Source organism: Pinus tabuliformis, chromosome 9 (genome assembly GCF_031772625.1).
Source record: "Pinus tabuliformis cultivar Carrire ecotype Pingquan chromosome 9, CPIR1, whole genome shotgun sequence".
NCBI lineage: Eukaryota > Viridiplantae > Streptophyta > Pinopsida > Pinales > Pinaceae > Pinus > Pinus tabuliformis.
This window is the reverse complement of record NC_142307.1, coordinates 714,855,523-714,881,760: the sequence shown is the minus strand read 5'-3', so window position 1 is coordinate 714,881,760 and position 26,238 is coordinate 714,855,523. Positions and strand designations below refer to the sequence as shown.

General features: G+C 41.8%; 1 protein-coding gene across 1 annotated transcript in view; it reads right to left on the bottom strand.

The window, feature by feature from the left end:
• LOC149150693 (uncharacterized) overlaps positions 1-26,238 on the bottom strand; it is a 348,912-nt gene that overhangs the window by 189,022 nt on the left and 133,652 nt on the right. The window contains exon 2 of the mRNA XM_089442905.1: positions 7,836-7,997. Coding sequence (XP_089299031.1) covers positions 7,836-7,997 — 162 coding nt within the window. The remainder of the gene's footprint in view (positions 1-7,835; positions 7,998-26,238) is intronic.

The window sequence follows — 26,238 nt, the reverse complement described above, 5'->3', positions numbered from 1 at the left end:
ACTAGGGAGATATACACTCCCTAGTTCGAACTGCATGGAGGGGAAAAGTCAATGGTTAAGTGAGGGCCCACGATGGAGGGAAAATTGCTCCATGAAATCTATATAAGGCAGCTCTCCTCATTTCATCATATTTTTATCATATCGATTTATCTTTGGTTGCTCGAGCTGCTTAGCCTAGTCACTTGTTGTTCAACAAGAGTTCTTCAAGTGAAGAGCTCACCCTTTCTTCGGGGAACTTTGAGTGCCACCCTAGAGAGGTTTTTCTTCATTCTTCCGAAGGAGAATTCCATTGTGGTTTCCTGCAGTTGCATTCATCTCTAGGTGGTGCATATTTCTGGAGGACGCAGTGATAGAGAGGTCGAGTTTTCTTGTGGTGTCTTGCAATGGAGTTTGGACGGGAGATTTTCAGGAGAGAAGCCATAGGAGTTTTGTTGCCCTTTTGGAGAGTTTTGGACCTGGAGGAGAGTGCTTCTATTCAGTGTGACTTTCGCACTTCCTGGGCCAGCACAGAGGCAACATCTTGTGCTTACGTGGGAGGTAGAGCATCAGTCTTTGAGGCTGAACTTTGCCAGAGGAGCTAGGGGAAGCATTTGTGGAGGAGATTGCAACATTTTCAGAGCTTGGCTGGAGGATTTTGCTAATATCTTGGAAGGTCGTACTCTTGAGCCGTTTGGAGGGTGTAGGGCATATTGGAGGCTGAATTTGGGAGGTTGGATTCAGACCAAACCCTTTCTAGGTGTTTGTAGGTTTTGGTCGAGGAGCCAATAGTGCAGTTTTCTGGGCAACGCAGAGCATTAGAGGAGCAGTCATTTTCCAGTACTTGATATCATTGTCTCATCACCTGGGTTCTGTCATGCTTGCCATTGAGGCAAGCCCAGGTGCATTCCTCCATACTATTGTACTTGCTCCATTGATTAATAAAATGGCTCAGTTGGTTCTACTTTTGGAGTTTTTATGAGCATTTACTGATTGTTGAAAATTTTTGTGTATAAATCATTTTTGCTTTGCATATCACTATTTATTTAAGTTTGGAACATTACAGTGGTATCAGAGCTCAGATTTTGGCTCCATCGTGGTAGAACTTTTCTATGAGTGAGGAGGACCGACAGAATATTGCCTACAAGAGGCAAAGGTACCGGAGCAGGGAAAGGGAGTTGGGGATTACTCTAGACACAGAGGATTGTGGGAAGGCTATGGCAGTAGAAGATATGGGTGAGCCCACAAGCAGGGAAGAAATTGCCTTTGACAGTCTCTTAAAGGCCTTGAGTGATTTAGCAAAGGGGCAAAAGGAGATGTTGGACGAGATCAAGATGCAGAATCGGGAGCAGAGCACTCACCGAGAGTTTATATTTGGGGAGACTTCAAGGGCCCCTCAACAGTTCGATCACCTTTCCACTACTACATAACGACCATCCTCGAGTGAGCCCACTTGAGCCACTTTACCTTCTTTTCTACCTTTGGCACAAGAGTGGAGGAGAAGATCCATCAGTGATGCGAGACCACTTTAGAGTGGCAGTCCATGGGAGAAGATTTCGGAGAGGCTTTATCCTTCCTTCAGAGTTTATTGCCAACTCAAACAGAACGAGAAGGGGAAGAGTTATGGAGGCCATGGTACGCAGAATTATGAGTTGCACCGCACCATTGGGAAAATGTATTTTCCCACCTATGATGGCACTACCAAATGCATAGCACGTGCTTGGGTGAAGATGGGCACATACTTCTAGCTCAACAGAATGACAGAGGTAGAAGCCATCGAGATGGCTACATTGCATTGGAGGGGGAGGCACACGATTGGTGGTTTCATGACTTGTCCACTCTGAGGCATGCCAGCATGACCTCCTATGAGGACTTCACACAGAGAGTAGTGGAGCTTTTTGATCTAAGAGATCTAAAGGATCACTTCCAGGAGTTGACCCAGCTCAGACAGACAGGACATCCAGAGCGTTATATTTCAGAGTTCCTGAAGATCTTAGTCATGGTGTCAGACCTGTCAGATGATAGGAGGGTCTACACCTTTGTGGAGGGGTTGACAAAGCCACTGCGGGGACTGATGAAGTCATGTAGACCATCTACTCTGTTGGAGGAAATGACTTGCACGAGGGATTTGTAAGGAGACATCCCCAAGACCCAGACACCCTTTCCTCCATGCACTCCCTACCCAGAGAAGGGAAGTGATACTAGAACACCCACATTGTACAGAACAACCCAAGGATGGGGATAGTTGGATGATGAGACTAGGAGGGAACTCAGGAGGAGGAAGTTATGTTTTATATGCCAAGAATCGTGGGCACCAAGCCATCGATGCATGACAGGAAAGGCTCATTATATTGAGGACTTCTCAGATAGTGATCAGGAGGATGAGGAAGAGTTGGAGCTTGGTGGGAGAGACAACGAGGATCCAGTAGGGAAGGGACCACCATCACCACCACCACCACCACAAGGAGGAGCATCTTTTGCACCAGCCGGGGGAGTCCTAGCTTCTTTGTACGGGATTCCCAAATTTTTGACCATGAGGATCAGAGGTATGGTGCAAGGGAAGTGTGTCTTAGTGTTAGTAGATAGTGGGGCCACCCACAATTTTATTGATGTTCAGATGGTCCAGAGGAGGGGCATCACCACTACAGAGTTTGAGGGGTTTTCAATCCTAATATCAGAAGTTAGGTCTATGCAGTGCACTCAATATGTTCCTGCTTTGATAGTGACCATGGGGAACTATTCGATGACAGACCACTTTTTTGTGGTAGATGTACCAGATACCAATGTGTTATTGGGTGTCCAATGGTTGTATTCCCTTGGCTGAGTTACCATCGATTGGAGGCAGCTAGTGATCGAGTTTGCTGGGTGGGATGGCAAGCAAGTGATTCTTCGGGGCATGCATTTGTACCCCCCTTAGACAATTTTAGCCCACAGGATGGAGGTTGATTTAAGGGATGGAGACATAGCATGGGCAATAGAGCTGAGGATTTAAGAGGCTGGAGTGAAGACCAAGCCACCACATCACGACATTTAGGAAATAATGGATAGATATCTGGTAGTTTTTGGAGACATATAGTTGGGAAAGCCACTTGACAAGGGATTTGAGCACGCTATAGAGTTGGAGCCTGGTGTGCAGGTAGTCATCACCACACCTTATAGGCATCCCAAATCCTATAAGGATGAGATTGAGAGGGCTATCAGGGAGCTATTGGTGTTGGGCCACATCAGACCAAGTTCTATTCTGTTCGCTTCTTCAGTTGCGTTGGTGAAGAAGAAGGATGGGACTCTCAGTATGTGCATTGATTATAGAGCCACTTAGAAATTTAATTTGTATTCTTCTGGTTTATTTCTTCTACTTGTTAATTACGAACAAGTTATTTAAAACATATAAATAACGAAATAAACACAATACAGTCTCAACCATCTACAGATCAACAGCTGAAAGAAAACAAACACACAAGTGACACCATTATTTTTGGACAACTCGTCCCCAGAAAAACCCAATGCAAGAAAATTGGTGCAACAATTTTGAGGGTTTAATATTATGCAGTATATCCTTGAGTGCAAATGGGTGCCAAACTGGCTCACCCGATAGAGAAAAATAACTGGCAGTAATACCTCTCTATTCAGAAGCAGGTATTCAGAAAACCTGCCCCATGAAACCCTCTCCAGCAACATTGAAGCACTGCGTCAGCCCTCCTAGCCTCTATGTCAGCCTTAGAGCCCTATGCGTTAGCCCTCTGAGGCACCGTGCAGCCTCTGGGACCCTTTGCGTCACTCCTGCTGCCCTCTACATGGATGATGCAGGCCCTCTGGCCTCTACGCTGTCTCTGGCTTCTGCGTTTGCCTCTCTGCCTTTACGCTAGTCTCTCGGCACTATATCTGCCTCTCTGTCTAGTACTCACTGCGCCTCGTTGTTGATCACTGATTCAACTTTACTTAACAACCCCACTCTAGTTAATTGAATGACTGATCACTCTGATGTATTCTCCAACTGACCCTCAAGCCTCCTCTTATACTTTTCCTGTTGGTCCTTCAACGGCCGAGATTACATCTCTAATCAATGGCTAAGATTAGATTTGGCTTGATCCATGACTTTTGGAACCTTCTAACCCAATTTTATATTAATACCCATTAATATTTTATTTTTCCTAAGTTTAGACTTAGGAACTCCATTAAAAATATTAATTATTTTAATATCTCCCAAACTGGTTAGAATCTGCCCAAACGATTTCCGGGTCTTGGAGATCTTATGTGCTTTAGCGTCTCCACCAATTTTCATGGCTAGAGCACATTTGATGCTACCCCAAATCAACATATCTAGCCATTCTCTACATATTCGTACCGCTTCCAACTGTTACACAAACTCCGCCTACATTCTACGATTCTGTTGTGCCCTCGTTGTTTCGTGACTCCTCCTGCCTTCTCCACAACAACACCACACATTCCTGTTCTGCTACATATTCCATCCCCGACTGTGTTTGTCGTTTGGAGTGGCCGTTGTTGTGCGCTACTAAACCCTACAGTCAACACCCAATTCTCATCTGTCACTTCTCCGCTTCTTGTCCGATAGTCAAACTGTTATTGTCCCCTGTTGTTTCTCTTCATTAACCATCGACCAGTTCCACTTTTTGTTTCCTTGGTGTTAATACTATATGGTCACATATATTATATAAAGTCATATAAGTTATATATATTATTCAATACAATCTTTATAAAATTAATTAATTAATAATTATATAAATAGTTCTTTATAAAATTAATTAATTAAAAAAATCATATTTAAAAAATAGAGTAAGCTAGATAAATATACTCCACCACACACTCAATGTCATCGTCAATGTCGATGAGTGATTTTAATATAAGATTGATAGATCTTGAGACTAAGGTGATCAGACATGGCGAAAAAATCGAGGCGCTCCAGGATACAACAAAGACAATAGAGAGTCAACTCGAGCAGAACCATAATGAATTTAAAAAGGATCATGCAATCCTTTCAAATAAGGTGGATCTAAATCATAATCAGGTAATGGCGATGTTGAGTTGTATTTGTGAAAAGTTGAAAATCACTCTTGATGAAATACCCCAGAATAATGAAGCTACTCAACATCTCAATTCTCCGGATACATCAAACTCACATGAGAGAAGCATCGTTTATCCACCATGAACAAAATAGTAACATGAATTTTCAAAATATGCAGCTCTGGAATCAATACTCAAATATGCAGCTCGCAAATCAATACCCCTTCTTCACGCCACCAGTTGCTACATATCAATAAAGAGAAAAAGTTGAAATCTCCAAATTTGACAGTAACGAGAAGTGCAGTGTTGCATGGTTCAATAAAGAAGAAGAATATTTCGAGATTTACACTAGTGACAATGATAGTGAAAAGATCAGGCATGCGTCCATGCAAATGGAAGGCAAAGCATATAATTGGTATATGTGGTGGAAAAAGATGACACTTGCTATTAGTTGGAAGAAATTCAAAAATGCATTCTTTAAGAGGTTCCAAGGTGTCAAGGAAGAAGAGTTCTTCTTAGCACTCACCAGACTACAACAAAAAGGAGATGTGGACGAATACACTCGAGAATGGGAAACTTTAGCTACACGAGTACCTAGATTATCAGAAACTCGTCTCATTCAGTCATACATCACGGGACTTAAACCCCATCTCCAAGCTGAGCTTGAGCTTCATGACATCACTTCTATAGAAGTAGCAAGACAGAAGGAAAAAGTTGCTGAAAAGAAGCACAAAAAGATGCAGTGGCCAAAAGTTGAAAGAGTATATTCGAGACAAAGATTTCCCCAAACTGCGGACACAGATAATACAAAATATGTTCCACCACATCTTCGTGAAGGAGAAAAAACTAACTTGGAAATGCAAAGAATGAAAGAAGGAAAGTGCAAATGTTGTGGCAAAAAATGGGACCCTAAACATAGATGTGCTAAGGGAAAAGAAACCAAGAACCTGTATAAGTGTGAAGCAACTAATGATTCAGACAATGAAGACTCAAACGTAGAAGAGATCGAAGATTCTCCACAATTTTCTCTAGAACCAGATAACGAGAATATTCTGCAAGTGTCATTATCGGCCATGATAGGTATATCACAGCCCCAGACATTAAAGTTAAAAGGTCATATCAAAAAAAGCAATGTAATGGTTCTAATCGATACCGGTAGCACCCACAACTTTTTGGACTCAACTATGGTGAAAAGGCTCAACATTTTCACATTTCCTATGCCCAACATGAAAGTTATGGTAGCTGACGGTAAGAAAATTGAAAAGGTAGGGAAATGCCATAAAGTCAAATTACATATTCAAGACTATAATCTAGAGTCTTTGTTCTACACTGTACCATTAGGAGTGGATGTGGTCCTAGGTATCCAATGGCTACAAACCCTAGGCACTTACTCTGCCAATCATCAAAAGAAATTTATAAAATTTAAATGGGAAGGGCAGAAATACAAGTTATATGGGTTCCAGCCACCTAAGAATCAAATTGCCACCATGAATGAGATATTCCGTCCATATCTAAGGAAGTTTGTGTTAGTGTTCTTTGATGATATTCTAATTTATAGTAAAACATGGAAGGAGCATCTACAACATTTAGAGCAAGTTCTCATTGTATTAGAAGAGCATCAATTTTATGCCAAGAAATCCAAGTGCACTTTCGGGAAAGAGGAAGTAGAATATCTCAGACATATAATATCCAAGGAAGGAGTAAAAGTATATCCTAGTAAAATCATGGCCTCAAACCATTTGGAAGGCCCATGCCTCTTTCAAACATAAAGTTCGAGGGTGGATTTTGTTTCACCGAGGTTGGATTGTTAAGAGTAGACTTCACAAAGTCGGCATTATTAACTCATGCGAGTTGTGTGGTAAGCATGAGAAAGTTCAGCATGTGAAGTCACACTGCTAGAGTATTTTGGGCACGGTTTCCAGCTGAATTCCACTCCCTTTTTTCATCTTGCTCTCACGAAAACCCTTTCGAGGAGACACTTGGATGGTTGAAGACAACAGTAAATTGCTTTGGCACACAGTTTGATTAGTTACAGTAGGCCTTTTGTGGAAACATTGATGTAAAGTTACATTCACTGAGGATACCCACCCCCTCAATTTAGAGAAATTAAGAAGTTTCAAGCAAGAGTTGGCTCTGTTCTTGCATGTGCATTTTTGTCACAATATTGAGACTCTTGCTATGGGGGTAATGGGTATGGGCTCATATGTTAGCCTTTCTAACTTATGTAGACTGAGAAAAAAATCGGTACTCTGTTTTCCATTGTAATCACCTTGAATCATGATGTATTTATTTGTTCTGAATAGTAATATATGAAGCATTTTCCATATATATATATATATATATATATATATATATATATCTATATCTATATCTATATATATATATAATCAGCTCTCACATTTTCCTAATTTCCCAGTTCATATCAATAGCAAATCTAATCACTGATGGTTTTTAATCTTATTTCAATTGGAGTCAAGATGTAGAATTCTGCCAGTAATCACCTTGAATCATGATGTATTTATTTGTTCTGAATAGTAATATATGAAGCATTTTTCATATATATATATATATAATCAGCTCTCACATTTTCCTAATTTCCCAGTTCATATCAATAGCAAATCTAATCACTGATGGTTTTTAATCTTATTTCAATTGGAGTCAAGATGTAGAATTCTGCCAACATCCAAGAAAACTATACTATGTTCTTATTCTTTAGAATCTCTCTAGAAGTATGCATTATTTAAATTATGCTTTCGGTTATTTGATAGTATAGATCCTAACACATTTCTCAAATATCAATTAAATAGGACAGGGATACATGAAGGTGAAGTGAATACAGTTTGATCATATGCATCAATTCCTTCAGTATCCAGAAGCAAAAGATTGTATTCAGTTCCATCAATTGCAGTCCTCTTCAATGGAGCACTCCACATCCAAAGACCTTTTGTACATGGCTGATGTGTAGGTGCAACCTGAAACCCATTTGTTCTTCCAAGAATCTGCCAATGTAAATCAATTTATTAGAAAACTATCATGTAGAAAAATAAGATGAGTCAAAATCTTCAAAGAGTTTTAAAAGATAATATTTTTAGCAAATGAACACACCTAGATAACTAGACCTCTGGCAAAAGCATCTAATGTTTTTCTAAACAACCCATTCTGAAAAAGAGATCCATGAAAGCTAATTAGATATAATTCAACTTTCCTATGTGATTGGTAACAAGAGCCTTGTAAGATTACAGCTTAAGAATACATGAACTCAGCAAAAAGAAAATATATTGGCATAGCTCTATTTTTGTATAATGCATGTCAATTAAGAGAGGGGATTGAGTGGATTCTCCCTGTGGCTTGATTTAAGTTTTTACAAGTGAAACAGACTACTTTTATAGATGTAGATATAACCATTTAAATAGGTCAATATAGAATCTATTGGTATAGCAAAGAAGACAGTTATGCTAAGATATTTCAGTCTGAAGAAACAATTTGAACTAGGTTCTCAAGATGAAGTCTAGCAGCAACATGAAACAAATGTAACCAATTAAAACTTTAGTAATCCATATGAAACATTAAGACTGTCATACGCAGAAAGTGGAAACAACAATTCAAAGAAAAGAATGCAAAGAAATGGATTTCCAATCAAACAAGAAGATTAATACTATAGAAGCTTAGAGAATACTATCAATGCTTAGATATGATTCTAAGATTCCTTCACACTTAGAATAATATTAAAACAACATATTGCATCTGCATTCACTGAACTTGAAGCTTGGTAGGCTCTTCCATTGCCACATAAGATTCACAATGAATGTCTGTTTCTAAAATATAAGAAACAACTACAATACCATTAAGGTGAGCTTCAACCTACCAAGAGGTTACACAAAAGCCAAGCATGCTTTGTTAAGCTGAAAGACATCTTACTGAAATGTTTCCATCTCTTCAAGCATAAAAAATTTCCAATGCTTATTTTGATCACTTACACAAGATGCCAAAATGACTACATGCAGCAAAATGGTAAAGAATCACACTCATTCATTCTCTGAAAGTATGATCTATGATTTTAATGTGTTCACTAAAACTAGGTCTGACTTCAACCTGAGTTGTAACTTTCATTTCCACACTAACTCTATGTTGATTAGGCAATGTTTTCCCCCATATTTTAACTTGTTTTGATGACTTTGTGTTCCTCCATTTGGAGTAGTTCCAGGATGGCAACTTGATTGACGCTAATATTGCTGAAAATTTGTTTAAGGATGGAGAAACTTGAAAAGGATGAGCTATCAACACCTTACAGTTTGTTACACCTTGTTGCCCCTTTCGGGTCACTACCTTAGAGACACACTCAATTGTGATGTTGTTGCACATACAAGGTTCTTGTTCCACTCATACCCAGGCCTACATTTCTCCTATGCTCCATCACACACTTGTGCTTCAGATTCATTTTCCAATGGTATAGCAATTCTCGCTCCCCGGATATTTCATTTCATGTGTTCTAGTAGGCATTGCTCTATAATCATTGCTTCTAGTTATTATGATTCCATGCATTATTTCCTAACCTAGAATGGTATTTACTATTGATGATTTTGACTTGTTTGTAAAATGTCTTATAGCATAGATATGAAATGTTATTATCTATATCTACGTATTATTTTCTTGTCTCATCTAACATTGGAAAACATAATTGTTGTCAAACAAATGTATCTTGGTATAGACCACTAGGTACTGCCAAGTATCAGGGTAGGTAGCATAATCATAACACCTCCATACTTAACATAATTTTCCTTACATTTCCATCTTATCCGTACAATATTAACATGCCCAAAATTATTAATAACTTCTCAAATGTCACCAAAAGGGTCCAGATGAAAATTTCAAGAAAAAAAAGAATCATCCAAGCCTTAGTGAAATTAAACCAAAATAATAAAAGAGAGTTGAGAGATAACAAACAAAAAAAAGGGAATGTAATGTTCCTAAGTAGTAATATGAGAGATATTTAAATAAATAGATAGTGCAGCAACATAAAAATTAAAAACATGCATTAGACATCCATGAAAACACTATAAATCTGCAACTGTTGAGCCATATATTATGAAATCTGAGAGGTAGGTACAATATAAAATGGAATGGTGCACCTGGGCTTGTCTCAAGGACAAGCTTGACAAAACCCAGGCGACGAAATAGCTGAGCTGAAGGCTACCCAGTTGCTGCACCACTCTGCGCTGCGCTGTGCTAAGAAATTGTTGCCTTGCTGGAATGTGCCCACAAACTGCTCAGAAATGTATGTCCTTTCAGCCCCGGACTCCTTGGACAAAACCCAGAAAACCCAGAAGGGAATTTCTCTGTTTTTGACTTTGGATTTTTGACCTCCTTGGAGCCTCTCCCGAACTGTTGCTGCCAAATTTGACTTGTAGGAAACAACCTGCAAATTCCTCTGGAAACACCACTAGAATGTTGGATTCCCCTGTGCTAACTGACTCCTTGCTCCCCGGATGATTCTTGGCCAAGATGATTGTTCTCCCAAGCACCACAAATTTGCTGCCAGAGGCCTTTGCGTAATCCCTCTGCCCAGAAAACTGTACTGTTAAAACTCCTATCTAGCTGGCTACAATACCCAACAAAAATTTCCTCAATCAACAGCCTTCCTAGCTCTCGGAACTCCCAGCAAGCTATGGACCTCCTTGCTGGCTCTAACTCCCCCTGCTTGTTTCTGGCTTCCCAGAAAATACGCAGTCTCCTTCTCTGTGTGGTTGGATGAAGTGTGTGGCTATGTTGAATCCTATGAAATCCCTATGGAACAGCCTCCCTAGGGCAGGCACGGATGGTCCCCCGAAGAAGAGGTTGAATCTCTCGCTTGGAATATTCGTGGCTAAACAGTTGGTAGACTCGCTAAGCAAAGCGTACAAAGATGAGTTTGTTTGTTACAATAATTAAGATGAAAAAAAATGAGAGTTGATCTCTCTTTATAACTCCTTGGGCCCTCTTAGCCTCATGTGGGCCCCTCCATCCACCCATTCGATTTTCCCACCAAGCATATCGAATGGCTAATTCAAACTCCTATGTGGGTGGCCCCCACATTCCACTAGCAACTAAATAAAGCCGATTTGGCCCCTAAGTCCCTAAGTCGAAAGTGTGGGGCCCTCTTCCTCAGTAAAAAATTTGCAAAATTGTGTACCAGCACCCTGTTACTAATGTGTTTGAGAAGGGACATGACAGTCCTCCCCTCCCAAATGTTGCCTGCCCTCAAGAAACCTCAAAGTTGGGTACTCCAAAATTTTCTCAACCTCCCAGGTGGCATCTTCATTTGGCAAGTTCTTTCAATGCACCAAACATCGCTTATCCTCAAGCAATGCCTGAACAAACACCCTCTCTGACTGTGGACCCCCAATATCACTGCAAACTTCACCACGGTCCCAAATGTGCCATTGGATCATCCCTGATCGTTGTACTATCCTATAGTGAAGGGGTCCCTCGATACCAGGATCCAAAGCCAACCTGATTAAGGTGAAGCCCCCCTTGCTCCACTCACTATCCTGCTAGATATGGGCATTAGAACCCCTGTGTCTATCACAAATAAGTAGAGTATCCTGACGATGTAAAACTCTGCCCAAATCCTCATGAAGCTACTCTACCGAATAGTCCACCCCATGCACTTTGATTGTGGGCCCTTGAATATACAACTCAATCCCTATGTGAATGAAACCCCTCCTGCATGAGCTCCTCCTGAAATCCTCTTGCTGGCCATCCTTCCATGTTGATGAAGTCTCCCACGCCCTTAGCGAATCACTGAAACCCAATGGAGAATCTTGATGACCCTCCCCTATAGAAACCAGCTCACCCCTATGGGTATCTGAACTGCTAAGTACTATGACGCTAGGGTCCCATGCCCAACGCAGTAAGAAATTGTCTTACTGACCCTGCAACACCTTGGTCATCACTAACTGTCTAGCATGCTCATACTAGAGCCTCCTCTCGCATGGGTCTCGGTCACAATCTATGCGATGATTGAGGTTAGGCCCAACCCGCCAAAGCGACCCAATAGTGTCAGCGCCTATACCTCCATGGTTGGCCCCAATCTTGAGCAACAATCTACCTCTCCGTATGGTGAGGGGTTCGGTGATTCCCATGTGTCTGCCTGTGAATGAATCAATTCACATGTTATCCTGCCCATGCTCACTGAGGAATGGAATATCCCACCAATCCATTATATCTCTGGATCCCATAACCATACTAGAGGTCCGCAACCCCTAATCCTCGTTGCCTGTCACTGTGATATGCTGCTAGTTGTTGGTACTCCTTCATGCCCCATCTTTGACTCCTGTAGGTATCCAATAGGTAGGCACCGAGCATCAAGAACCCGTGTTGCGAATAACCAACTGCTCTGCACCTGCTAAATCACACAACAAGATCTACTATCCCAACTCCTGATGATGTTCCCTGGTCCTCCTAGAAGCCTAGGCATCATCCTTCCAACAAGGGCTACCATCCCTCGCACCTCATGCTCACCTAATGTCTCAAGTTGTCGAACTACAAAAGCATCATACAACTCCCTCTCGGTCACCTCCCCAAGTGTGAGCCTAGCGGTGGAACATATGCTACCTCGACAATCAACCATTTTATCCCTAAGCCTGTATCTGTCAACTCATGCACCTAACAAGTGTCTCAACTGGAGAGTCTCCTCCCAACCCATGACACACGGTGTCTCATCCAACTGCCTAGGGTGAGCCTCCCATGCCCTGCTGCCTAAATGGAGAGTGCCAAGGGGCAACAACCAAACACTATTGGACTGTAAGAAACATAGTAGGAGGATGGGTGGGTATGTCCCAAAGGGTATGATCAAGAGTCTGCCAGAACGCTTAAGAATAATCCTACGGACATCCCTGTCTCTGCCTTGGATCTGCTGACAACCCCCTCAAGGCCCTATCTTCGCTAAACATGGTGTCCCCAGATGCTCAACCATGTCCTCATCGATCCTAGGTGAGATGCATCTAATGGTACACCTACTACCCCTGTCCATAAGTCTCCTTGGAGATAATGCTTCAAGCGCCCATTGCACTGCATCATCTGCCACTACATACCACCCAAAATCACCACACTCATCGACATACCACTGTATACTGCAACTTGTCTCTGTACACCATCAAATACCCTTGGCTACAGCCATACCATCCTGTATCATCCTCTGTCCTGCCTGTGTCACTACACCTGTCACTCCCCGCACGTCCTCAATGCGATGCGAATCACTCCTCCTACCCCATAGTGTCAACCGACATGATGTCGTATACCACCATGTATCTCCATGCTCCTCTGCCGGCCACTGCTCCTTGCCGCATAGCCCTACACACCACTGGGTGTTATAACCTAGAATTGGGTCTGTATGCATCATGCCATATCCCTCTATATAAAACTGGATGCTACGACCTGACTCTGTGCAGTCTTGTGTACCACTGCCTACTACCATACCACCCTGTAACATATGGTATCCCGCAAGTGCCAAAGTGTCTGCCACTCTGATAGTGACCCCACCATGACATGCGTCATGTCCCCTTGTCCATCCTGGTAGACTTGAGAACCCTAACTCCACTCCTGCTAAGGGGGATATCTCTGTTGTGCCAATCCTCTGTGACCCCTAAGTCCTAAAATGGGAGAGCATCGTCTCCATACAATATTCGGTCTGGTGGCATACCCATGCTACCTCCTCCAACCAGCTCCTGCCAGAGAATGCTAATCATAACCAACATGCCAAAACAACCAATGGAGTCTGCTCACAAACCACCTGGCCACTAGCATCAACTAGAACTCCCCTAAGGAATGCATGTGCTTAGGAACGGGATTGACTACCTCATCAATGCCATAGCCATCCCGCATGTTTGATATCGGATAGGAAGCCCCTCCTGGATCCCAATGCCAACCTAAGCCTCCAACACCCTCAATCTCTGAGAGTTCCCACTGAGGAATGCATGTGCTTAGGAATGGGATTGACTACCTCATCAATGCCATAGCCATCCCGCATGTTTGATATCGGATAGGAAGCCCCTCCTGGATCCCAATGCCAACCTAAGCCTCCAACACCCTCAATCTCTGAGAGTTCCCACTGAGATTTACTCCGGACTACGACCATCTCCATGAGTTTAGCCCGCTCCAGTGGGTACCAACTCAAAATCTCTCGCCATCCAACCCCAAGAGAGGGATCGAAAGCACAAACTCTAGCACATAGAACAAGCCCTCCATCCTACAAATGTTGCACCCTGCGCAACTCATGTCGCCTCAACTCATCATCCTAGTCAACACATAAAAATTTTCGGGGAGTCTCTGCATCTCTCTCTCCGTGGTGCAAAGGTAGTCTAGAAATGTTGCAAGCCCCATCTATATAAGCCCAAAGAGAGCTATTATCTAGAAGTACTGCAACTCTGTTGATGGTCTATGCATCTAACAACTCTAAGTCAGTGGTGGGCCCCAAAGAAGACTGTTCATCCTCCTCCACCATGGGCTCAACATGAGTCATGAACTGCCCCTCCATGACTAGCTCATGCCCTTCTATGTGCTCTCCATGTTGTTGTACGTAGTTGTCATCCCGCAACTCTATCGTAGATCTGGGTGCCTCTGTACCTATCGGCTCCTCATCAAGGGTGGTGATGTCTCTCGATACCTCATCATCCTGTCGTGCACTGCGATCACCTGAAAACTTGGTCACAACCCCGAATATCTCAACAACAGATGTCAACTTCTCAACGGTGGACATATCTGTGTCTCCTAGCACCTCATTAATGGATGGTCCTATGGGTGTATGCTCTACTTTCTCCCCCAACGTGTCAATTGGTGCTATCAAAGAGGCCCCCAATAATGGTGACTCTTGTGCCACACTGGGTATACCAATGTGATCCTCACACTCTCGTGTGTCCTCTGTCTCATGTTCAATCTCCTCCTCAGGTCCTCGATGTCTAAGACCAGGTCTCCACCAGCAAAATACTCATCCTCTAACTATCTCTGGCCTGCCTACTCCTTTTCCGGAAATCTGGTGCCTTGATTTTATCGGTTTTCCCCACATAGTGTAGATGGTTGTACTCCCACAACTTGTGCACCTCTAGTGTCTATGTTGTAAGGACAAGGATGAATCTGTTCTAACACCTTCCTCAACTGAGCCTCTCATCGCTCCAGCGGATTCCACCCTAGAATTCCTACATACTGAATCTCCTTTGAGCCATGGGTAGTGTACGATGTAATTTGTCACTGTGTATACATGCCCAAATCTCCCATGATCTTACTGGTTACCCACAGTTAGGCCAAGATCATCCTCTAATACCACTGTAATGTTCCTAAGTAGTAATATGAGAGATATTTAAACAAATAGATAGTGTAGATAGTGCAGCAACATAAAATTAAAAACATGCATTAGACATCCATGAAAACATTGTAAATTTGGAACTGTTGAGCCATATATTATGAAATCTGAGAGGTAGGTACAATATAAAATGGATGGTGCACCTGGGCTTGTCTCAAGGAGAAGCTTGACAAAACCCAGGCGATGAAATAGCTGAGCTGAAGGCTGCCCAGTTGCTGCACCACTTTGCACTGCGTTGTCCTAAGAAACTATTGCCCTATTGAACTTCGACCTGCTGAAATGTGCCCAAAAACTGCCCAAAAATTTATGTCCTTTTAGCTTCGGACTCCTTGGACAAAACCCAGAAGGGAATTTCTTTGCTTTTGACTTTGGATTTTCGGCCTCCTTGGAACCTCTCCCACCCTGCTGCTGCCAAATTCGACTTGCAGGAAATAGCCTGCAAATCCCTCTGAAAATACCACTAGAATGTTGGATTCCCCTATGCTAACTGACTCCTTGCTCCCCGAATGATTCTTGGGCCAGGATGACTGTTCTCCCAAGCACCACGAATTTGCTACCAAAGACCTCTGCACATCCCTCTACCCAGAAAATCGTATTGCTAAAACACCTATCTAGTTGGCTACAAAACCCAACGAAAATTTCCTCAATCAACAGCCTTCCCAGATCCAGGAACTCCTAGCAAGCTATGGACCTCTTTGCTGGCTCTAACTCCCCCTGCGTGTTTCTGGCTGCCCAGAAAATACGCAGTCTCCTTCTCTGCGTGGCTGGATGAAAGGTGTGGCTATGCTGAATCCTCTGAAATCCCTATGGAACAGCCTCCCTAGGATGGGCACGGATGGTCCCCTGAAGAATAAGTTGAGTCTCCCGCGAAGATTCGTGAGTAAACAGCTGATAGACTCGCTAATCAGTAGAGCGGACAAAGATGAGTTTGTTTGTTAAAATGATCAAGAAGAAAACAAAATGAGAGCTGATCTCTCTTTATAACTCCTTGGTCCCCCTTAGCCTCATGTGGGCCCCTCCATCCACCCATTCAATTTTCCCTCCAAGCATATCGAATGGTTAATTCGAACTCCTATGTGGGTGGCCCCCACATTCCACTAGCACCTAAATAAAGTTGATTTGGCCCCTAAGTCCCTAAGTCGAAAGTGTGGGGTCCTCTTCCTTAGTAAAAAAAGTGCAAAATTGTGTAGCAACACCCTGTTAGTAAGTTTGAGAAGGGACATGATAGGGAATTAAAAAAAAACACACTATAATAAAATTTATTTAAGGATGGAAAAACTTGAAAAAGATAAGCTATCAACACCTTACAATTTGTTACACCTTGTTGCCCCTTTCGGGTAACTACCTTAGAGACAAACTCTACCAATTGTGATGTTGTTGCACATACAAGGTTCTTGTTCCACTCCTCATACCCAGGCCTACATTTCTCCTATTCTCCACCATACACTTGTGCTTCGGATTCATTTTCTAATGGTATAGCAATTCTCGCTCCCCAGATATTTCATTTCAGGTGTTCTAGTAGACATTTCTCTATAATCATTGCTTCTAGTTATTATGATTCCATGCGTTATTTCCTAGCTTAGAATGGTATTGATGATTCTAACTTGTTTGTAAAATGTCTTATAGCATAGATATGAAACGTTATTATCTATATCTAGGTCTTATTTTCTTGTCTCGTCTAACATTGGAAAACATAATTATTGTCAAACAAATGTATCTTGGTCTAGACCACTAGGTACTGCCAAGTATCAAGGTAGGTAGCATAATCGTAACACGTCCATACTTAACATAATTTTCCTTACATTTCCATCTTACCCGTACAATATTAACATGCCCCAACTTATGAATAACTCCTCGAATGTCACCAAAAGGGGTCCAGATGAAAATTTCAAGAAAAAAAGGATCATCTAAGCCTTAGTGAAATGAAACCAAAATAATAAAAGAGAGTTGAGAGATAACAAACAAAGAAAAGGGAATTAACAAAAATCACACTATAATAAAAGCCCCCAGCCCTAGAGTTGAATGTCCATCTAAAGAAAAAAGATATTAATAAATAAATACACACACACACACATATATATATATTGAAAAGGGAAAGAGAAAATTGCAAAAGTAACAAAATAAATGAATAAAACTAGCTCCCTCTCAAAGGTTTGTGATAATAAATTAAGATTCCTAGCAAAAACAGTTGGAACAGATATAGATTTAGCTTATAGAATAACTTTCAAAGTCATGCTGTGATTTCCCTATGTTGAAGTTTGTAGCTATGGTTAATCTTCATAATTAATGTTTTAGCACTTATGTTTTGATAAATATAAGACACACTCTTCATGTCAATTTCAAAAGAGAAATTTTGAATTTTCAAATTTGAATTTTTGGCTCCAAATAAGATCAAGTTGGCCCTCCTTCAAGTCAAGTCAACCCCTGGCATCGAGACACCCATTTCGCCATCCAGATCTCTATATATACTCCATTTGACCTCCTCCTTCAAGCACAATTCAGATCACACAATATAAAGACATCTTTTTGGCATCCTAATGAAGAAGAAGACAAGAAGGACAAAGAAGAAGGAAGAAAATATCCCAAACATTCTCTCTTTTGATTGACCTTACACGTGTGAATTTCTGAGAGTTTTCTGGCAATAGTTTCTGGGAAGAGGTCCAAATTTATGGTAGCAGCAAAACTAAATTTTTGGGCATAGAAGGAGGCTGAATTTCAGCCTAGACAGATTAGATTGCGCCGAGTATATTAGGCATATTGGTGACTTGACATGAAGGTTGGTTGACTAGGTTTGACCAAATCTATATTGCTGGTCAATTTGACTTTGTATTAGACTAGAAAAATTAGATGTATCTTTGTTGAACTTAATAATTTCTTGACAAAAAAGGTTGTTGGGTTTCTTCCCCATGTGGGTTTTCCTAGGGTAAAATCTTGTGTCTCTTGTTTGGCTATCTCTTTATGATCCTATTAGCATTTTGTTATTATTGTTGAGATCTTTTGTGTAGTTACTTTATGATGAATGTGAATGCAAGAAAAGATTAACCTAAGAAATCATAAGAAGTAATTATTGGTTTAGGAGAAAAATCAACACCATACTCCAATTTCATAAATTAAAACACCATTACATACTTTAGCTTTAAAAATTAGAAAGATACCTTTTGTCCTACTCCGAATATAGATGTAAGGGGGATGAAGTTGTACCACCATGGTTTTCCTAAACAAGTTGGTCAACTAGCTCATGTCATTTTTTAACTAACCTTAATTATCTATGTTATCGTACATTACATCTTGTTCAAAATTTGATTTATCATGATAGGTTAAGACGTTACACGTCGAAATTTGTACACACTACCTCAAGCTCTAGGATAATACGAATACCACATCAACATAGTGTGTCAACATCAACAAATCACATTATTTCTAGCATATTAAGCATGCATGAGCCACTTGAAAAAATAATTTCATAAAAGTAGGTGGTTAAAGGTGTTTAGAGCATATTTTTTAGGGTGACCAACTTCAGAGGTAATTATCTTTTGACAATATGCCAAAGATTCATCCAAATCAATTCCATTGCATGCGAAAATTTCTAAATAGAAATCCAACTGCAGTGACTGATATTATTTCTTCTATGTATTAATTCAAAAATAAGTTATTCACAATATTTCTACAACAAATATCAAAACAAATTCTACTGCATCCTTCACAATTGAAATACCGCGGAAAGTAAATGCAGAGAAAAATATTAGCACAAGTATAATCACGATGAAACTATTATTTTTGCATAATTGTCCCCAGAAAAACCCAATGTGGGAAAACTGATACAGAAAATGAGGGTTTCTTTATTGACCTTCAACAAAAATCTCATGTACAAGATACAACCAACAGAATAGGAGAGGAATTTTTGTGAGAAATTTTAAATACTATATTCTCACGCTTCTAAGTGAGATTCTGACTCTGGAGAGGACCTAGGACCTATTGCCCCCTCTACATCTCACCGTGTCAGCTCCTGCGTAGGGACTGCACAGTCCCTACGTCAGCTTCTGCATTGCCCCTCCTCTGCATCACAGCTACTGCGTTGTCCCTCCTCTGCTCTACGTCTTTGTTCGGCTCCTGCACTCCCGACTAATGTGGATGCCCTCTCTCCTTCTCACCTGCAACTCTCCCTCTGATTCAATTTCCTCTTGCTAAACTTCGACCAGTGAGAAAATCGATCTTCCTTGGGTAACTGAGTATCTGCCTGGTGTGTTTTCCAAATGCCCATCAAAGTCCTTCTTATAATCCTTGTTGATTTTGGGTAGCATCAGATGTGCTCTAGCTCCGAAATTTTGTGGAGGGGATAGAACACATGAGATCTCCAAAACCCATAAATCGACCCGTTACACGCGAATTGAAAGTGTTTGGAGAAATTCCACCCGAATTGTGAGTTATTAAAATAATTAATATTTTTAATGGGGTTCCTAAGTCTAAACTTAAGAAAATAAAAATATTAATGGGTATTAATAAAAATATGGGTGAGGATGGTTTGGTAACTATTTGATGAAGAGAATAATAATAATAATCAAGTTAAAGAGAGAGAGCGATGACGCACTAAGGAACTATGGTTCTTGACGGACTCTTCCAAAGCGCACAGTCTGAGCACATAGCTTTACAGGCCCCAACAAATTTGTCAGGTCTGATTCTGGGACTCTGATAGCAGAGGACAATGAATGGTCCAATGGGGGAGGCATCAGCGCCTTCCCCCCAAACTCACAATAAGGAAAACCCCACTGAGAGCGGAACTAAAACAACAGAGAAGGATGAAACATGGCCTGCGCAGCAGCCGGAGGAGACTGAACAAGCAGACTTGGAACAAGAGAAATCGGACAAACCAGCAACTTCAGGCAAGCCAACGAATGCTTCATCACCCACATGCAAGCTCATCACCACAGAAAGGCCCAAGATCGAGCTACCAAGTCACAGGATCAATGCGCAAATACAATACATGAAAGATCATGCCCTGATTGGAAAATTCATAGGCTTCTGGCCCACTGAAAAAGCACTGCAAGGCTGGATCACCTCAAAATGGAAGCCCAAAGGTCATGTAACTCTACAGCTAGGCCTTAAGGGCTTCTTCACTGTCACTTTCAACTACCTTGAAGACCGGAACATGGTCCTGGACGGAGGACCTTACTTCTTCAACGTAGCAGGTCTCTATCTACGTGACTGGGTTGAAAGATTCAACCCCGATAAGGAAGATTTCAGCTGGGCGCCAGTTTGGGTACGCTTATACTCGCTTCCACTAGAATATTGGGACGAGGATTCACTAACAACCATTGGCAATGGACTAGGTGAGTTTATAAAGGCGGCAGAGGAAACTAAGCTCCGAAGATACACATCCTATGCACGGATCTGCGTTTACATGAAGCTAGGCCATGCGCTACCGGACACGGTAAGTCTTCTTCATGACGAATTTGAATGGATTCAGCCCCTTGACTATGAACATGTACCCTTCTGTTACAAACAATTCCATACCCACGGTCACCTCTTTCGTGACTGTCCCTTAAATATGCCGCCTAAAACCACAGACTCTGGCGACAAGTCCGATCCAGCAGGCTTCACCAAGGTCACCAGCAGGAAAAAGCATAACAAGAAACCTCCCTCAGCACCCAAAAATGCAGCTCCTTCTTCTGCTCAGCCATCCTCCAGCAACAGCTTTAATATTTTGACAGATCTAGAACAACTCGATTCAGAAACGCCCAGGCCAGCAAACCCAAGCTCTGCTCCTTCCAAACCTCTGTCCCCCACTCCCACCCAAGCTAACACCAGTCATTCCTCGAAAGCTATCCCCTCTGAAAAGCCGGCCTCAGATTTGCAACCCAACCCCAATCCTGTTACACACAAAGCCCTATGGTCTGATAAAAATATGGACATAGATGATATTCAGGCAGAACCCTCTCAGCCACCAATCCACCAGGAAGGAGGAAGTCAGCAAAGCTTAATGGAAGAGGAACCAGAAAGCTTTGATCTGGGGAAATTGACATCTTCAGTCTAGAGCAGGCCTGCAAAAGAAAAGAGTTCGACTCAATACCAGAAAGACAACTGGAAAATTTGGAAGTAGTGCTCACAAGGGCACATCAGCACAATACTTTGGGCATATAGCAAGGAGGCAAATGGGATGGGAAACATATCATTAAAGATGGAAAGAAAAGAGGCAGAAAGACAGATCTACAACGTACCATATTAATTGGGGAAATTCTAGTGGAGTCGAGAAGATGCTCCAAGCTGACCAAATATTACTGATCTTTACCTACTAGTCAATCATGAAGCTCATCTCATGGAATGTAAGAGGACTTGATGGTCCCAGGAAATACAGAATGTTGAAGAACATGATCTTGCAAGAACAACCACACATTGTTTTCATGCAAGAAACAAAATGCAGTACCAATACTTTAGAACCCATTCTATCCAAAGTCTGAGCGGGATGTCAAACAACAATAGTTGACACAACCGGTGCATCAGGAGGATTAGCCATAGCATGGAATTCTCAGCATATTTCCTTAAAAAATATCCATGCTTCACACTATTTCATTCAAGCCATGTTCCACCTGACCAGCACCAACATACATGGTCACCTAACTAATGTTTACTTCCCTCAGGAAAGTATGCAAAAGATAAAGCAATTAGAAACATTGCAGATCCTCAATGCTCCAAGAGCTTATCCACTTTGGATAACGGGAGGAGACTTCAACATGATCACACAGCTGGAGGAAAAAATGGGAGGCAGACGAAAGCTGGACAAAGAAAGCAATGAGTTCAAAGCATATATTCAACACAATAGTCTTATGGACCCACCTTTTGACAACGACATCTTCACTTGGAATAACAAAAGAGTAGGTACTCAACAAATAGCATCCAGGTTGGACAGATTTCTACTCTCAGAAAACTTTGTTCATCTTGGTGGGGTGATATAAGCACCTCTATCTTACCCTTAGCTGGATTGGATCATTGGCCCATTTCTTTACAATGGAAGAATCCAGGAAACTCCAACAGAAAACCATTCAAGTTTGAAGCTTTCTGGCTTACCACCCTGAGTTCAACACCATGGTCAAAGCTGCTTGGGAAAGCTTTATCCCCAACGTAGGTTCGCTTATGTACCAATTCCAGCAAAGACTGAAAAATATCAAAAAACAAATCAAAATCTGGAACCATACCACCTTTGGCAACATCTTCCAAGAGAAAAAGTCCTGGAGCAAAGCATGATAGAGCTTCAGCAGAAAATCATCCTAGAAGGCAGAACTTAGGAGTATGCCAAGCAGGAACAAACGCTACTAACACAGCTAGATGAAAGAGGCAAACAAGAGGAATTTCTTTGGCAACAGAAATCAAGAAACAGATGGCTAAAAGAAGGGGAACGAAATACTAAGTTCTTCCACAACACAAGCATACAAAGAAGAATGAACAACACAATCTCACATATACAAAACTCTCAAGGAGACAAACTGGAAAAACAGGAAGACATAGAGAAAGAGCTGATAAATCACTTCAAAACTGTTCATCAAGAACAGCCCACAGACAGACAGAGTGCCATCAATGATATCCTACAACATATACCTAAACTCATCACTTACTGCTAAGGCCAGTCACAATCATGGAAGTTGAAGAGGCTTCCAATCAACTAAAGGCGGGGAAAGTGCCAAGACCTGATGGCTTCACGTCCAATTTTAACCATCACTTCTGGGATCTTATTAAAGCAGATGTTTGGAATGTGGTAGAGGAATCAAGAGCAATGCATTGGTTACTCCCTTCGCTCAATTCAACTTTCATCGCCCTTATTCCCAAAGTAGCACAACCAAGCACTCTGGAGAAGTTCAGGCCTATTGCCCTCTGCAATGTCATCTACAAAATTATCTCGAAAGTCATAGCCAATCGCCTCAAACCGCTCCTCCCTCTTCTCATCTCTCCAGAGCAATCCGGGCATGTAGAAGGCCGCCAAATTCTGGATGGTATAATTTTAACCCATGAAACCATTCATTCGCTCAAAATGAACAAGCAAGCAGGTATGTTACTGAAAATCGACCTTTCCAAAGCCTTTGATAAGCTCAGTTGGACATATATAAAACAGGTGCTAACGGCCTTTGGCTTCAGCCCAACATGGGTTCGATGGATGATGACTCTTATATCCTCCCCACTTTGCTCTGTTCTTGTCAATAGGATCCCCTCTAAACCTTATCACCCTTCTAGAGGAATTTGTCAAGGTGATCCACTATCCCCTTTTCTTTTTATAATTATGGCTGAAGGTCTATGTCGTATCATAAAACATGCAGTCCAATCCAATAATCTTAGAGGACTCTCTGTCCATGGATCCCCTGCCATCACCCACCAACAATTTGTTGATGACAATATGCTCTTTGGTCATCCCTCTGTACAAGAAGCTAGAACCTTCAAAGCAATTCTAGACACGTTTTCCGAAGCTTCGGGCACCACCATCAACACCTCCAAATCTCAAATTTTTTTCTTCCATACTCCTATTCCCACCCAAAGAATCATCTCTCCCATCATTGGTTTCTCTCAAGCCAAGCTTCCATCTCAGTATTTAGGCACCCCTCTTATAGACTCAGCATTAAAGCATGCTTCCTGGCATCAACTCATAGAGAAAATGGAAAGTCGACTATTATCTTGGACATATAGAACTCTCAATATGGCAAGTAGACTAGTCCTGATAAAAGTTGTTCTACAATCAATTCCCCTCTATCTGTTCTCAGTGCTTGCCGTGCCGAAATGGGTACTGAAAAGAATTCGCAATTTGCAACGCAATTTTCTATGGGGTTCCACAGGACAAAACAGAAAATGGGCTCTAGTCAAGTGGGATAAAGTTTGCAAGCCCAAAATATAGGGAGGACTCGGTTTACGAGATCCACAACAAAGCAACACTTTGATGGGAGCAAGGATTTGGTGGCAATGGGTTTCATGTCCACAGAAGCTATGGGCGCAATTATGGACAGTAAAATATGCCAATAATAGACCGCAACAAGAACTTATCAGAATCACGACAACACCTACAGGCTCCCTAATCTAGAACGCGGCCAAGCAACATAGAGAGATCATCTACCAGCACAGCTTCTGGGAGATAAGGGACGGAAGAACGGCTCGTTCCTGGACAGACTCCTGGCAACAGCGACCCAAAATTGAAGCATTCCTACCAGATACAAATCATCATGCAAACCACATTAACCAAGCAAACAATGTTGCTTAGTTCTGGACTCCTGGCATAACACAAGTATTCAGGAAATGGAAACTGGTAAGGCAAATAGCATAGCAAGCAACGAAAGCTTATAACATGGAGCTACACAAAGAGTTCACCAATAGAAGAATCAGAGTCCATACAAAAAGCGATGTTCTAAGATGGGGCTATACACCGAAAGGCACATACACCACCAAAGAGGCATACCAATTAATGTGCCAAACTCAGGAACCAATAGATCCTGTCTGGCAACGTATATGGACTATAGGGATCTGGCCCAAAGTCTCCACTTTTATCTGGCTGTTGTATCAGCAAAGAATTCTCACATGGGATAACTTAATTAAAAGAGGATTTCATGGTCCTTATTACTGTCCTAACTCTCAAAATAATGAAGAAACTATTCAGCACCTCATGGATTCCTATTGCATGGGCAATCAACTCTGGGAAAAGCTCACATTCAGATGCCAGAGACCGTGCAGAATTCTTGGGGATATAAGAGGCACCATCTGCAATTGGACTCCAGCACCCTACAACAGCAAAATTCTCAACAAGTTATGGACCATCCTACCAGATCTCCTTCTATGGACAATTTGGAAGGAAAGAAATAAGCGAACTTTCAAAAATCATCAAACCTTAGAAATAATATGGACTAACCTATGTCAGAACATCAAGGAAACTCTCGCACTGCATCAATGGACAATGGAGGACTTTCCAACCCAGCCACAGGAATTAAGCATATGGGCCAATTGGAATCTATAGCTCCCACAAGTTCATTCGAATCCCAACAAAACTAGCACCACAACCAGGCAGCTTTCATATTGGTCACACCCCTCTACAGGAGTGGTTAAGTTAAACTTTGATGGCACCTCCAAAGGCAACCCGAGAAAAGCAGGATATGGAGGCATATTTAGAAATCATGAGGGCCAACCCTTATTATCTTTTTTTGGCTCCATTGGATGGGACACGAACAACTCTGCAGAATTGGAAGGCTTGTGGCAAGGTATGAAGCTTGCTGACCAACATAACTTCTATCCAATTCTTATAGAAGGGGACACTCAAATCCTCATCAATATGGCCACTCAAATACAACAAGGAAGATCTGCTTCACGAGTTGTCAACAGTTGGAGACTAATGACTAGGCTTGAAACAATAGAGAAATGGACAAAAGACAAAAAAGCAATAACTTTTATTCATGTCAAAAGGGATTGTAACAAAGTTGTTGATCTTCTAGCAAACATTGGGACAGATCAGGACCAGATCCTAAACTACGGTCCTCTCGACATCATAGATGACCAAAATCTACTGCAAATCTGCACTGACCTGGTGCAACAGGAAGCTCATTCCCCAGATGCGGGTGACCATTAATGCATTAATGGTGAGGAGACGGGACGACGGTGGACGGGCTAGCCACTTGGCCCTCAGCAATCTTCCCAAGACCAGAGTCAATAATCCCTAGGGCACCTCGTAGGCGACATTAAATTCCTGCTACAATCAAGGCAAAGCCATGTCCTGTTTAACCATGGTGCCCGATCACAATCCAGGCATTCTATGCCTGTTCCATTGCGCTTTCCCTCCGCAGGCGGCAGAGCCAATTGAGAGAACCAGCACGGGGCGACGTTGTTGGATTGTTAGCTGCCTTGATTCAAGCAATGGTTACCACCATTCCCAAACAATTCTCTGCAAT